Source organism: Leucoraja erinacea, chromosome 16 (genome assembly GCF_028641065.1).
Source record: "Leucoraja erinacea ecotype New England chromosome 16, Leri_hhj_1, whole genome shotgun sequence".
Taxonomy (NCBI): domain Eukaryota; kingdom Metazoa; phylum Chordata; class Chondrichthyes; order Rajiformes; family Rajidae; genus Leucoraja; species Leucoraja erinaceus.
The window spans coordinates 164,651-180,459 of NC_073392.1; the positions used below are offsets into that span (position 1 = coordinate 164,651).

The 15,809-nt window shown below is 45.3% G+C and overlaps 1 protein-coding gene across 5 annotated transcripts in view; it reads right to left on the reverse strand.

The window, feature by feature from the left end:
* Positions 1 to 15,416, reverse strand: part of wnk2 (WNK lysine deficient protein kinase 2) — a 140,235-nt gene extending 124,819 nt beyond the window's left edge. For 3 of the 5 annotated variants that reach the window (XM_055647484.1, XM_055647485.1, XM_055647483.1), the window contains exon 1: positions 14,747 to 15,416. In XM_055647484.1, coding sequence (XP_055503459.1) covers positions 14,747 to 15,397 — 651 coding nt within the window. In that variant the 5' untranslated portion in view covers positions 15,398 to 15,416. The remainder of the gene's footprint in view (positions 1 to 14,746) is intronic. The other 2 variants (XM_055647487.1, XM_055647486.1) reach the window with 1 other exon arrangement.
* Positions 15,417 to 15,809: the final 393 nt, after the last annotated feature.

Here is a 15,809-nt window from a genome sequence, read left to right on the forward strand (position 1 = left end):
TAACACGATCCTACACCCACTATGGACATTTTTACATTCACCAAGCCAATTAACCTACAAACCTGTACGTCTTTGGAGTGTGGGGGGGATCTCGGGGAAAACCCACGCAGGTCACGGGGAGAACTTACTCAGTACAGGCAGCACCCGTAGTCGGGATTGAACCCGGGTCTCCGACGCTGCATTCGCTGTCAGGCAGCAACTCTACCGCTGCGCCACCGTGAATGAAGGCCTGTTTTAAGTATCAAATTGAGGAGCAAGAAGGTGATCAAGGCGGAGAAAGTGTAGAGGCCAATGCCCAGGTAGTCCAACTCGCAGGAGTGCAGATCCACCATGACGACGCAGTGGCCGAGGTGGGCTTTGGGGGAGGTGCAGGTGACATCGGTGAACAGGTGAGGGATGTAGACCGTGGTCTGATTGATCCACCACATGAACCACCTGGCATCGCAGGTGCAGAGAAAGTGGTTGCCGCTTAGCCACAGCTCCCAAAGGTGTTTGAAGGCATTGACCGGGAAACTGGAGGCCTGGATGGTCTTCAGGTTGGTGTAGCTGAGATCCAGGTACTGCAGGGAGGTCACGTCCCGCAGGATGTCCTTGGTCAGCTTGGAGATCTGGTTGCGGGTGAGGTTGAAACGCAGGGTCTGGGTGCAGTTGGACAGCATGCGAGGCACCGTGGTCAACAGGTTGCTACCGAGGTCCAGCAGCTCCAACCAGCCTAGCAGGTAAAGCCTGCCCCAGTTGAAGCTCCGCAGCTGGTTACTGCTCAGCACAAGCTCCTCGAGTAGCGGGGGCAGGTGGTCAAACACGTCGTGCGGCATGAACGCGAGTTTCTTCCCCTCATAATTCGCTGCTATCTGTGTTCGAGAGCGAAAACTTGCACGGTTCCTCGCCAGCGAAGATGGACACAGAATGCTGGAGTAACTCAGCGGGACAGGCAGCATCTCTGGAGAGAAGGAATGGGTGACGTTTCGGGTCGAGACCCATTACATCTCTCCAGAGATACGGCAACAGCACAGCACAAAACCAGTCTGAAAAAGGGTCTCGACCCAAAACGTCACCAATTCCTTTTCTCCAGAGATGCTGTCTGCCCCACTGAGTTACTCCAGCATTTTGTGTCTATATCCCATGGCTTATAATGTCACCTCACATTGTAAAATCATTATCTCAAGCATTGTCCTGAAGTTGACAACCTGGTGCTCAGAAAACAATCTGGCTCTGAACACCAGGAAAACAAAAGAGCTCATTGTCGACTTCAGGAGGCACAGCACCGACTTAGCCCCCCTACACATCAACGGCGAGTGTGTGGAGAGGGTCAACACCTTCCGGTTTCTCGGCGTCCATATCGCTGCTGACATCTCCTGGACTGACAACACGACAGCGGTCATCAAGAAGGCTCAGCAGCGGCTGCACTTCCTGAGGGTCCTCAGGAAGCACAACCTGGACTCTAACCTGCTGCTGACCTTCTACCGCTCGTCCATCGAGAGCCTGCTGACATACTGCATTACAGCATGGTATGGCAGCTGCACCATGGCAGACAGGGAGAGGCTTCAGAGGGTAACCAGGACAGCGCAGATGATCATTGGCTGCCCTCTCCCCTCCCTGATGGACATCTACACCTCCCGCTGCCTTAGCAGGGCAAAGAAGATCATCAAAGACAGCTCCCATCCTGCGTTTGGACTGTTCGACCTGCTGCCCTCTGGAAGGCGCTATAGGTGCATCAAATCCAGGACAAACAGATTCAGGAATAGTTGCTTTCCGAGAATTATAACTACTATAAATTCAAATTCACACATGCACTGACTACACCGCCCAACACTGACTTCCATCTGTATATATGTATGTAGCGCCGCAGAATTTGTGCACCTATTCCCCCCCCCCCCCCCCATCTCCCTTCTGTTTCTTGTTTTTTCTGTTTCTTGTTTTTTGTGCTAAATTGTATGTATGCACTGAGTACGAGCAGCTTTCAGTTTCACTGTACATGTATAGTGACAATAAATGGCATATCTATATCTATATCATCTGAAGAAATGTCTCCTCGCTGGCTATAACATAATCTATGTAGAACTCACGTTTCTCTCTGCTTCATATACGTGGGAATTCCCTCAGTATGGTCACTTTTCACACATCCCACCCGGTGTTGACCCTTCCCATCAATGCTTGAGCCCCCATCTTCGCTCTGTACCTTCAGCTTCATCGGCAGCTCTCTCCCATCGAAAGTATCCAAGTTCATTTCAGACCCCTATCCATCCATCCATTCATTCATTATCCATTAAGATCCGACTAATCTTCAACATTTCACTTCTGGCACTCAGGCCAAACCCACGGTAGACTCAAGAGTCACTAAGGTAAACACACGGGCCACTACGTTCTTACAACCAGTTTAAATGTTTAAAATTTTAACTTCAAGAGTAAATTTGACTCGTGGAAATCTTTAAACATGTTTAAACCTGCCGTTAGCCCCACGAGTCGCTAAGTTGCGTCCACGATTTCCAACGTTCCCACTACGTTAATTGTACGTGATTACCACGAGTTTAATTTGTTTTAAACTCGGGGTCACTCGTGGGTCGACTCGCACCGTGAAACAGGGGTTTATGTTGCCTAAAATTTACCATCAATACAAAGCTGTTCTCTTCACACCAAGTCACAGATCTGATGCAACTTAAATTCAGAAACTGCAAGGATTATAAAAATGATTACTGCCAATGTGAAGGAGAAACTACTTTGCATTCATAAAAGCAAACAAATAAACTATTTAATGTTATCTCAAGTTCTAGTTTGTGAATCTTGCACATTATCCAGAACACCAGGTGCATTGATACAACAAGCATTAACACTGCATTAGTTTAATAACTTTTGTTACATTAATTGCATGGAAATGCAAAATATAAAGTAAATGTAACTTTCCATGCAAATTCCCCACAGGCATGCATGCATGTATATTAAGATGCCGGCGTCTCGCGGCAGCGGCCTCTGCAGTCCGTCTTTCTTTTTTTTCTTTCAGTCCTGTTAGGTGTATTTTTTGGTTTTAGTTTAATATAATTTTTAGCTGTGTATATGTGGGGGGGCGGGGGAATTTTTAAAATCTCTTCCCAGTACGGGGACCCAACGTTTTCCTTGTCGAGTATCTGTTGTCGTTGGGGCCTAACATCGTGGAGCTGGCGGCCTCCAACCGGAATCGAGCTGGGGCTCCAGTCGCAGAGCCTGCGGACTCACCATCGTGGAGCTGGCCGACTTCGGAGCGCAGAGCTCTGTGCGCGGCTGCGACCTGACTTCGGAGCCTTCGGCTGCAGGCCCTGTGGACGGTAACATTGGGAGCTCGCAGGTCCCTGATGGGAGACCGCTTTTCGAAGCTCCCGCAACGGCAAACTTCACCCGCCCGAATCGAGGGGTTTAAATCGACCCGGAGCGGGGCCTTACATCGCCCGGCGCGGCTTAAACGGCCGCGGGACTTACCATCGCCCGCCGGGGGCTCTAACATCAAGAGCCTTGATCAGCTCGATGCAACAGTTTGACTGCGGGAGAAGAATAACAGATAACAGGGGATAAGACTTTTGCCTTAAGGATAAAGGGGAAATCTTAAGGATAAAGGGGAAATCCTTTAAAACCGAGATGAGAAGAACTTTTTTCATGCAGAGAGTGGTGAATCTCTGGAACTCTCTGCCACAGAGGGTAGTTGAGGCCACTTCATTGGCTATATTTAAGAGGGAGTTAGATGTGGCCCTTGTGGCTAAGGGGATCAGGGGGTATGGAGAGAAGGCAGGTACGGGATACTGAGTTGGATGATCAGCCATGATCATATTAAATGGCGGTGCAGGCTCGAAGGGCCGAATGGCCTACTCCTGCACCTAATTTCTATGTTTCTATGTTCTATGCCTTCCATCACAGTGAGGTGTTTGGAGATTCACTGTGATGGATGTTTGTGTGGAATTGTGTTAATTGTGTGTTTTGTTTTTGTTGTTGGTATGACTGCAGGAACGTAATTTCATTTGAACCTATTCTAGCCGAGTTCGGAGCGGGTGGAGCTGTGGTGGTACGCGGTTGCGACCCGACCCCAGCAATTCGGAGGCTCCAACCGCAGGTCTGGTGGACGGTGACACCGGGAGCCCGCGGGTCCCTGCTGGGAGACCGCTTTTCAGGGCTTCCGCAACGACGACTTCTCCCGCCCGAGTTGTAGGGTTGAAAATCACCTGGAGCGGGGCCTTACATCATCGCCCGGCGCGGCTTTAAATGGCCGCGGGACTTGTTAGCGCCCGCCGGGGGCTCCAACACCAAGACCCAGAGCAGGGCCTTGCATCGCCCGGCGCGGCTTTAATGGCCGCGTGACATATTCACCATCGCCCGCCGGGGGCTTTGACTCTGACATCGGGAGGAGGATGAGGAGTGCAGGGGAGAGATAAGACTTTGCCTTACATCAGAGTGAGGAGGAGATTCACTGTGATGGATGTTTGTGTAAATTGTGTTGTGTCTTGGTTCTTTTTCTTGTGTGTATGACTGTAGAAACCAAATTTCAAATGACACAAATGAGGTTCAAATGACACAAATAAATTGTATTGTATTGTATTGTATTGTAAGAAGAGTGGATGTACAATACCTGTGTTGGTGCTTCACAATTCCAGAACCTGACCAGAATTGTCTATATCGATACGCTTTGGGGCAACTATGAATGCACAAGCCATGCAGAATGAGAAGACAGGGACACAGATGTATCTAATCTCCCGTGGTTTATAACATTCACACGGTCCTAAAATAGGCGTCTTTCATCCCAAGAGCCTTTAGAAATACCAACATGCAGGAGTCATTTGTTTACCAGTGGCTTTTTATGTCAATGGGGATAGCGCGTTTAAATAACTGAATGCTTTGCGGGAAATTTAGGGGGGGGGGGGGGGGGGGGGTTTGTTCCGCAACCTCAAATGTACCTCGTTTAGGGTTCAATAATGCAAACAGTGAAATGTTATAAAATATTTACATTATACAAAAATTGCATGTAGCAAACAAAATATGATGCTAAAATGGAAAGGAATTAATACCTGTACCCATCATGAAGAACATGGTGGCCCTGTGAAATACCAACATATTAACAATGGAAACTGCATAATTTTGTCCCCATCCCCAATGCCTTTACTCCATTGGAAGCCAAAACAAAGGCAGCATATCAATCGTCCAATCCATTCCACAGGAAATTTTCCATAAGACCATAACACATAGGAACAGGATTAGGTCATTCAGTCCGCAAGTCTACTCCGCCAGTAAATCATAGCTGATCTATCTTTCCCTCTCAACCTCTTTCTCCTGCCTTCACCCTTAACCTTTGATACCCTTACTAATCAAGAACCTACCAATCTCTTATTTTAAAATACTCAATAACGGCCTCCACAGCCGTCTGTGGCAATGAATTCACAGATTCACCACTCTCTAGCTAAAGAAATTTCTCCTCATCACAATTCTGAAGGTACATCTTTTTATTCTGTGGCTATGCCCTCTGGTCCTAGACACTCCCATTGCTGGAAACATCCTTTGCACGTCCTCTATATCTAGGCATTTCATTATTTGGTAGGTTTCAATGAAATGCACCCCTCATCCTTCTCAAATCCAGAAAGTACAGGCCCAGAGCCTTGAAATGCTCCTCATACGTTAAGCCAATCATCCCAGGGATCATTCCCCTAAACCTCCTCTGGATCCTTTCCAAATCCAGCACATCCTTTCTGAGACATGGGGCCCAAAACTGCTCACAATATTCCAAATGTGGCCTCACTAGCGCCTGGTAAAGTCCCTCAAAATGAATGCTAATATTACATTTGCCTTCCTTACCGCCGACTAAACTGCAATTTAAGCTTTTGGGAATCTGGCACCAACAGTCCCAAGTCCCTTTGGACCTTTGATTTCTAAATCCTCTCCCCATTTAGAAAATAGTCTACTCCTTTATTCCTTCCACTAAAGTGCATGACCGTACACCTTTCTATGCTGTTTTCCATTTGTCACTTCTTTGTCCACTCTTCATACTGACCAAGTGCTTTTGCAGCATGCTGCTTGCTCAGCACTATCTGCTACTCCACCCATCTTTGTATCAACTACGAACCTGGCCAAAACCAGCAATTCCCTCAAGATTATTAAAATAAGAGAAAAAGTAGCGGACCCAACACTGACCCGTTCAGAACACCACTAGTCACTGGCAGCCAACCCAAAAAATGCCCCATTTATTCCCACTCTTTGCATTCTGCCAGTCAGCTAATCTTCTATCCATGCAAGTACCTTACCATGGGCTCCTTTTTTGTTTAGCAACCTCATGTGTGGCACCACGTGCCATTTTAGCATGACATTTAATGGAATAGCACCTGCTTCCGAGGTCAAGTCGCTAGTGAGTTTAACGGGTAAACATAGTAATTCTAGTATTAATAATTATATAATACTGTTTTATGTTCAACTGGTTTCAGGAACACATACAGAATGAAAAATTAGGTTTCTCTAAAAGCTTGATGGATGAATACTCTCTCATGTTAAGATTAGTCAAATCAATTATCCAACCAAGACAAAAAATATATAGTTTGGTGCTGATATAAAGACATATCATTATCAAGAACTCAAAAAATCATCACTTTACTGTTCATGCTTACCAATTTAATAACTAATGCAAGTATTGCAACATTGCAATCCTAGAGGCAAAATTTCAAAATTAAATTAAAGACCTTGAATATTAAAATATGCTGTTTACATACATCGGTGTTGATCTTTAGCCACAAGAGGTCTCTTGATTTGAGTTAATACAAGTCACAACTTTGTTGCCAAACCTACATAACTGAAATATTCTAATTAGCAGTTACATTGTGTTGATAACTGCACAGCATCAAAACATAGATCATCAAATAACAAGTAGAATGGATAAGGGAGAGCCAGTGGATGTGGTGTATCTGGACTTTCAAAAAGCCTTTGACAAGTTCCCACACAAGAGATTAGAGCACATTGGGGTAGGATATTGAGATGGATAGAGAACTGGCTGGCAGACAGGAAGCAAAGAGTAGGAATTAACAGGTCCTTTTCAGAATGGCAGGCAGTGACTAGTGGGGTGCCACAAGGCTCGGTGCTGGGTCCCCAGTTATTTACAATATATATTAACGATTTAGAGGGAATTAAATGTAACATCTCCAATTAGCAGATGACACAAAGCTGGGTGACAGTGTGAACTGCGGGGAGGATGCTATGAGGCTGCAGGGTGACTTGGATAGGTTGGGTAAGTGGGCAGATGCATGGCAGATGCAGTATAATGTGGATAAATGTGAGGTCATCCACTTTGGTGGCAAGAACAGGAAGGCATCTTAATGGTGTCAGATTAGGAAAAGGGGAGGTGCAACGAGACCTGGGTGTCCTTGTACATCAGTCACTGAAAGTAAGCATGAAGGTACAGTAGGTAGTGAAGAAAGCTAATGGCATATTGGCCTTCATTGCAAGAGGATTTGAATTTAGGAGCGAGGAGGTTCTACCACAGTTGTACAGGGCTCTTGAGAGACTGCACCTGGAGTATTATGCGCAATTTATTCTCAAAAATTATGGAACCGTAAAAAAAAAAAAAAAAAAAAAAAAAATCAGGCAAGGGAAACTACGCAACTTGGACAGCAATCAATCATCTAAGGAATGTGGTGGTTTGTATTGCTACCTGATCCTTCAGCGAATTAAACAAACAGGAGGACTGCAACCAATGAGCTTTGAACCACTGATTGGTAGTGGCATTGGTGAGGAGGCAAGGAACTCTGTCATTTTATTTGAAATCAAGTACACTCTACAAAATCACTATCTTTTCTTAAGGGAATGGAACCAGTTTTGGATCTCTGAGGAATTTATTTTCCAAAACATTAGCCATCCAGAGTCTGGAATGGCCAACTAGGATTATTCATATGCAGCATTTAAAAGAGCTGGATGTGTATCTGAAAAGCAAGACTAACTGCACTGGCCTGGCATAGCACCAGCATGCACTTCCTGTATCAAACCCGCCGACACGGGAGGTGCCGTGGTAGTCTGGCGTGTCGATCTCTACAAAGCTGAGGCCACGCGCCAACTCTCAGACACCTCCTCCTACTTACCCCTGGACCATGACCAGACGAGCATCAGGCCACCATCTCTAGCACCATCACCGACTTCATCAATTCCCACGCCCTGCCCGACCGAGCCTCCAACCTCATCGTTCCCCAGCCCCATACGACCCGATTTTACCTTCTCCCCAAAATCCAGAAACCTGATTGTCCCGGTAGACCCATTGTCTCTGCCTGTTCATGCCCTACCGAACTCATTTCCAAATACCTTGACTCCATCCTATCCCCCCCCCCCCCCCCCCGGTTAAATCCCTCCCCACCTATGTTCAAGACACATACGACACTCTCCACCGTCTCCGCGCATTCCATTCTCTAGGCCCTCACCCCCTCATCTTCACCACGGACGTCCAGTCACTCTACACCTCCATCCTCCACCAGGATGGTCTCAAGGCCCTCCGGTTCTTCCACGACCGGAGAAGCAACCTATACCCAGCCACTGACACTCTCCTCCGCCTAGTGGAGCTGGTCCTTACCCTCAATAACTTCTCATTTGACTCCTCCCATTACCTCCAAATACAAGGCGTAGCTATGGGCACACACATGGGTCCCAGCTACGTCTGTCTCTTTGTCGGGTACGTCGAACAATCCTTGTTCGAGACGTACCAGGGCCCCATCTCCGACCTCTACCTCCGCTACATCGACGACTGCTTTGGTGCCACCTCCTGCACCTACACACAACTGACTGAATTCATCCGCTTCACCACTAACTTCCATCCGGCACTCTATTGCGTCCATTGCTCTAGATGTCAGCTGATCTACAACGGTGAGACCAAGCAGAGGCTTGGCGATCGTTTCACCGAACAACTCCGCTCGGTCCGCATTAACCAACCTGACCTCCCAGTGGCTCAGCACTTCAATTCCCCCTCCCATTCCGTATCCAACCTCCCTGTCCTGGGTCTTCTGCATGACCAGAGCGAGCAGCACCGGAAATTAGAGGAACAGCACCTCATATTCCGCTTGGGGAGTCTGCATCCTGGGAGCATGAACACTGAATTCTCCGAATTTTGTTAGCCCTTGCTGTCTTCCTATCTCTCCCTCAGCCCTCGGGCTCCTCCTCCTCCCTTTTCCTTTCTTCTCCCCGCCCTCCCCCCGCCAAATCAGTCTGAAGAATGGTTTTCGGCCCGAAACGTTTCCAATTTCCTTCGCTCCATAGATGCTCCATAGATGCTGCAGCATTTTTGTGTACCTTCGATTTTCCAGCATCTGCAGTTCCTTCTTAAACACCAGTATGCACTCAACAGACCAAATAGTTTTTCACATTATACCATTCGACAATGCTTACAGACGATCAACCCTATTTACTTACAGGACTCTCTCCCACCCATTTAACATTCTGCTGCAAGTACCATTAATAATTAACACCTCACAATAAATGGGAGAAAGTGCACTATTTGGTTACAAGATATGATTTTTATTATGTGTCCTTTTACAATACTGGAGAGTTTTTGACAAACAAGATTAGTATTCACTTAACACCAATACACTGTTCTTAACAAAGATCTACACATCATGTGAAACCTTATAAATAACAGATATAAATTAGATAACCAAAACCAAAAGTCAAAAACTTTTTTCATAACAGACAAATTTTCATCGTTTTCATCGAAGGAGCCCGTTGGACACTAAAAGTGTGACATTAAAAACTTCCACATTTAGTCATGAATATTTAATTCATAAATAAACTTCATAATGGCCCCTCATACATATACGTTTTGATAATGATCTAGGGATCTTCAATACCAGGAGGAAAATACAGTAACATAAAGTAGCGATGTTACAAAACTTACCTTCAGCGGCGCTGCAGTTCTGCCACTGGCCTTGTGCGCGACTTTGGCGCCTTTGAGGGGGGGAGGCGGGATTAAAATGAAGTTTTCTACTGCTTATCGGAGGCAGACTTCCTCGGGCTGTCAGCTGCTGAAGAAAAATCGATCCGACTTCCGTTCTCGATTTTAAAAATATTTTAATCGCTAGACAATTTAATAATTACATTAAAATAAAAAGCGACTTCTAACGCCCTCAACGTGACAGATCGCATGAACGGGACAAAACAAAATGTAAGTCGTATATTTTACATATAATCTTGTTTCTTGGGATGGCTGTAATCAAATTTTACGATGCGAAAATGTGATTTGGACCCCATATGAACCGGCAGTGTTTTTCCTGCCGATAAGGGGTTCAAATTCACCGCGAATGCAACGTTCCAATCGATCGCGTTCCAGAAAAACCCACTCGCAAGATGATTTAAATGTTCTTTATTTTTGGACAATCATGTCATAAGAGCATCTAAATCATCTATATTTTGTGTTATTGTCTATCCATAGTCAATATTTTTATACTAAATATCAGTTTTAGTCCCATGTATTGTCCAAAAAAATAATAATTTTAATTATATTGAGTGGATGTTTCTAGATTAATTTATGGGAATTAAACATTAAATTCCTTCCATCTGGCATATAAATTCATGACTGAGATTTAAAAATCATGTTATATTGTGAATTCTTGTGTGAATGGGATTAGTTTGTTATTTGGATACTTAGGCTATTTAAAAAATATATCCTTTTCTTAAGAAATGGAATCTACAGGACATTCTTAATGGGAAAGTAGTGGGCAGAAAGACATCTCATGCGTGGTTTGAAGAGCAAAAACTTGTTGTTTACAATGCCAAAATTGAAAAGTTGAGGAAAAACAAGATGTACAGAGTTGCTTATTGGTTACAATCTGAAGAGTATGATGATGCTACTGATTATGATATGCCAATGTACCAGCTAGCAACTGATCTTCTCCATAAAGACTTGGGTCTATTGCTTGAAATTGTAATTTATTTACCTATCTGTTACGGACTTACAGCATATAATACAATAATATTAAAGTTCTTATCTTGAGAATATCACATTTTTGAATTTTCAAGGCAGTCTGGGTGTTTATTACTATTTCCGTAACAGCGGTCAATTTTGTAATTAGGTACAATTAGGTAATTAACTAATTATATGCTTTAATTTCAGGTCATCCAAGTAAGTTTTATTTTTGTTTCAGAATGCTTCAATCTGTAATAACTGAAAATTTCTTGATTTTTCAGAAAGTTATGGGCTTTTGACTGTCCTCGATCACAGCTGTTGTGTTAAGTCAATGGAAAAGCAATAGGGAACAAGATGCTAATTTCCGGGTATGAAAATGACCATAACCTTTTTATTACTGAAGATATGAAAGTGAATTAGCTGTCAAAATTAAACTTTTTATGCTTTATCTGATGGGATAAATTGCAGACTTGATTTTTTAAATCTCAAAATTTTGTAACATTGCTACATACAGGTAATACAGTACAGTAAAGATCCCGTGACGGTCGTTGTGCTTGGTGTCCATTGTCACAAAAGCCGTTACCGGGATCGGTACCTCCATAAGTTAAACCACGGACGGAGGCTCCAAACCTCAAATGCTATTCACCCAACGAGGTATCCTATGGTAGTAGCGATTCTTGGGTGAGTTAATTATTTTTTCTTATTTTCCAAAGTAATATATCTAAAACATTGTGGTGTGAAAAACGCAACGACCGTTTACCATATATTTTCCGATTTTTTAAAATCAATTAAAAAAACACTTTTTTTGGACATAAATCAAAACTAAGAAACCTTTAATTTGGCAACACACTGTCTCTTGTTTACCTGTCGTACGGACCAAGTCACTAACTTTCGGAGAGCTCTGCAATGACCATTTTGGAGACATTTTACCTACAAAAAAATCAGCCCAAATCAAACTAACTGATGAATCATCGGCCATCGATAGGTCAAATCCATATGGTAATGTACCATTAAGATCACATTGGTGAAAATGTTTGGTTCTCGCTAATAATGTAACGGTCGTTTTCTAGGACACCAAACCTTTTAGTGTCTACCGCAACGTACGTTTGTGTGTATGATGTGTAACGCGCGTTGCGGTGTCCACTCAGATGGATGCAGTATTCTACTACATGATCAGGTGAATGAAGTGGAAACGGTGTTTGCAATTTTATTGTTCCATGTAGTATTATTCATTAACATAGAAAGGAATAAGAAATATGTGCACTTAATGTACAAACCAGGTTACTGGTGGACACCACGGAACCTCCGTTACACAAAATGTATTTGTGTATTCTGATGCCATTTTCAGAAACTTGCCATCAATATGTTATCTTTTCTTATATTTGTTGTTGATACTATGTTAGTCATGAACTCAATAAAGTGCTTGTCAACTTCTTTGAAGAAATTTGAAATTGGACCCGATTTGTCACATTCTTGCGTGCAGTATTGTAAAAAGACACATATTATGATATATTTGTGTATTACTGCATTTACAAGCCTGTTAAGCTGCAGCAAGTAAGAATATCATCAGTCTGCTGTTGGTATATATGACAATTAACACTCAACTTGACTTGAAAGTGTTCGATTAGCTGTATCCAAAGTGTGTGGGCAGGTGCCTAATGATGCAATGCCCCATTAAAAATCATAACTAACCCTACTGTTTAAAGTTTGCAGAAGACCATAGATACTACAGAAAAAATATCCATTACTTCTGTATAATTTGTTAGGATACATATTGTCATTATTGCCACAACTATTACACTATGCAACAATGAATGACATATACATCTTTGTTAAAATAACAATGCTAGAGTGTTAATTGTCATATGTACCAAAACAATGACAAACTTACTTGAAGTAGCACAATAGTTTTGTAAACACAGTACGCAATAGATAACATAATAAACAAACAAAAGTTCAATAAATGTTTAAAATGCAATCTAGTGCAAAATCAAAAGCCCGAAGTGCAACCAAGACAGTTTGAAATTTAGTTGATGTTTTTAGTGTTAAATATCCTGATGGATGTTGGGAAGAAGCATTTTTTAGACTCCTATTCCTTCTTCCTGGAGGCAGGAGTGAAATGAGTGGGGCCTGGCTGGTGTGGGTCCTTAATGATGCTGGGTGCCTTTTTGAGGTGGTGCCTCCTATAGATCCCTCCGATGGTGGGGAGGTCAGTACCCATAATAGACCGGGCACGTTTTGTACTCTGCTTCATTCCTGGGCATTTGGGTTGCTATGGGAACCAGGCTATGATATAATCAGTCAATATGCTCACTACTGCAGACCTGTAGAAGTTCAAGAGAGTATTCGTTGGCATACCCAATCTCCTCAAAGAAACAGAAGCCTTGATTAGATTTATTTATGATCGCCCTTGGAATGGTGAAATTGTGACTCGGGAGAGTTGCAAGTTCCGTCCTTGTGCGATGATGAGATTTATTAAATATCTTTTCAATAATTGAATTTACCCTCAGATCGGGGCAGCAGAACTGCTGCTTTACAGCACCAGAGACACAGGGTCGATCATGACTATGGGTGCTTGGCTGCACGGAGTGTGTACATACACCCTGTGACCACATTGCTTTCCAACCACTCCCATTCCTACTCCTAGGTTTGTAGGTTAATTGGCATCGGTAAAATTGTGAATTGTCCCAAGTGTAGGATGGTGTTCGTGTGATCGCTGGTCGCCACAGACTTGGTGGGCCGAAGAGCCTGTTTTCCCGCTGTATGTCTCAAGTCTAAAGAAACTACTACTCTCAACTCTAAAATAAAATGTTGAAAATTGACCCGTTTCAGGAGATACGAAAATACTGTAAATCATCTGTGAATCAAAGTGAAAATGTCTTCGTTCACCTCAAATATTTTGGTGACTTGCACCTATCTAGTGAAACTTCAACATCACGTTATACAGCAACATACAGGAATTGGAGTGTACTACTTTATGTAATGCTGGATAATAATCTGGACTGCATCATGGTCACGCGTGTTCTAGAAAACATATCTAATTGTGCTTTCAGAACCTGACCAACACCGTGCAAAGAAATGGTAGCACCCTCAAGCTTTTATTGATTTCTCTCTACAAATAATGTTTAACATTTATCATTTTAATCACATCAATACTCCAAGTAAGGAAACTAAATAGGACAGTTTAAAAAAAATTCCCGCTATAAGTGCACCCGAACACTCTATTGCGCATTCCGCTTTTTCATTTAACGCGATGAAATCAAATGAAAACCTCAGCGTTCAAACCCAGATTATGTTCAAAAGTTACCGTTAATTCGTTCACTGGATTAATTTTAAATTATGATTTCTTCAATTTACAACCGGATTCTTTCGAGCAAAGCACTGAATGATATTCGGTGCAATTTAACGCGTAACGAGGCGATAAAAAGACTGGGCACTGCCGCCGGCCTTCAGATGATTACAATCACAGCTCAGCTTCCCGGGAGGACAATATCATTAACGCGAAGTCAGGGGGCGACCATTGCTCTGGTTTAGACCTCAGTTTTCCACAACTCCATTCAAAAAGAAAGAATAAAGAGTTATTACTAATTATATCTTATGACGTAAATGTGTCCAGTCTCAATCGTATACGGCCGGCAACGACGCGCATCCATCCACCCATCCACCTGCCCGTCTGTCTGTCTGTCTGTCGCGGCACCAAACCACAACTGTGCCAGTTATACAAGAAGTTACTAGAATGTTTAAGCCATCTGGTATCTGCTCACGTTGTGAATTATTGTACACTCGGATTTGATTACACAGCAGATTGTGATGTTAGTGCAGCTAAAGCAATGTTACACATGGATCATCTCATCCATTCATTCAGCATCTTACCTGCAGCTCGCACCAGGCCACCTCCAGCCACGTCTCAGCATCTAGACCCTTGTACACCGTCTTGAAGGAGCCGCGACCCAGCTCAATGTCGAACTTGAGGAACCTGCCGTCGGGAGAGGTGGCGACCGCCTTCATCTCAGCTTCCTCCTCGTTCTCCTCGCTCTGGCCCTGCGGCAGCTCCCGACCATCCGCGACCCCCGGGCTCTCCATCTCCATCTCCCGCTCCCCATCGCGGCTGTCCGTGTCCCCGGCCTCATCCCCCCGGCTCTCGGTGCTCGATCCCTCGGCCTCTGCTCCCCCCGGCAGCGACCCCGACCCCGACCCCGACGGCACCGTCCTCCTCACGAAGCGCTGCGGGGGTCGCGGGTGGTCGTGGTCGTGGTCGTGGGCGGGCGCTGCGTGTGGACACCTCCACATCCCCGCAGCCGCGGCCCCGCTCCGGCCACAGACATCACCCTCAGCCCCGGCCTCGCCGCTGCCCCCGGACCCGGACCCTGCCCCGGCCAACGGGCCGCTCTGTCCCGCTGTGGCGTCGCCCGGCTCCGTCTCCGTCTCCAGCTCCGTCTCCAGCTCCAGCTCCGTCTCCAGCTCCGGCTCCGTCTCCGTCTCCGGCTTCCCGCCGCCGCCGCTCACCTCAGGCTGCGGCTCCATGGCGGAGTGTGTCGGGGGGCGGGGGGGGGGGGGGGGGGGGGGGGGGGGGGGGGGGGGGGCGGCGCCCAGATAACGGCCCGCGCTCCCGCTCCCGCTCCCGCGCCGCGCCGCGCGCTCCCGCCCCACGCAGGCGGCGGGCGCGTGCCCGATAGCCAGGGGTGACATCTCGTTGCGCGTGCCCGGTGCTGCGGAGCGGACAGAAGTAACTGCGTTAGATGACCGGGTCCGCAACATCACTGCTCGTTGTCTCGGTGCACTTTGCATGGGGCGCTGCACATTGCATGGGCGCTGGGCGCTGCACTTTGCATGGGCGCTGCACATTGCATGGGCGCTGGGCGCTGCACTTTGCATGGGCGCTGCACATTGCATAGGCGCTGCACATTGCATGGACGCTGGATACTGCACGGCACGG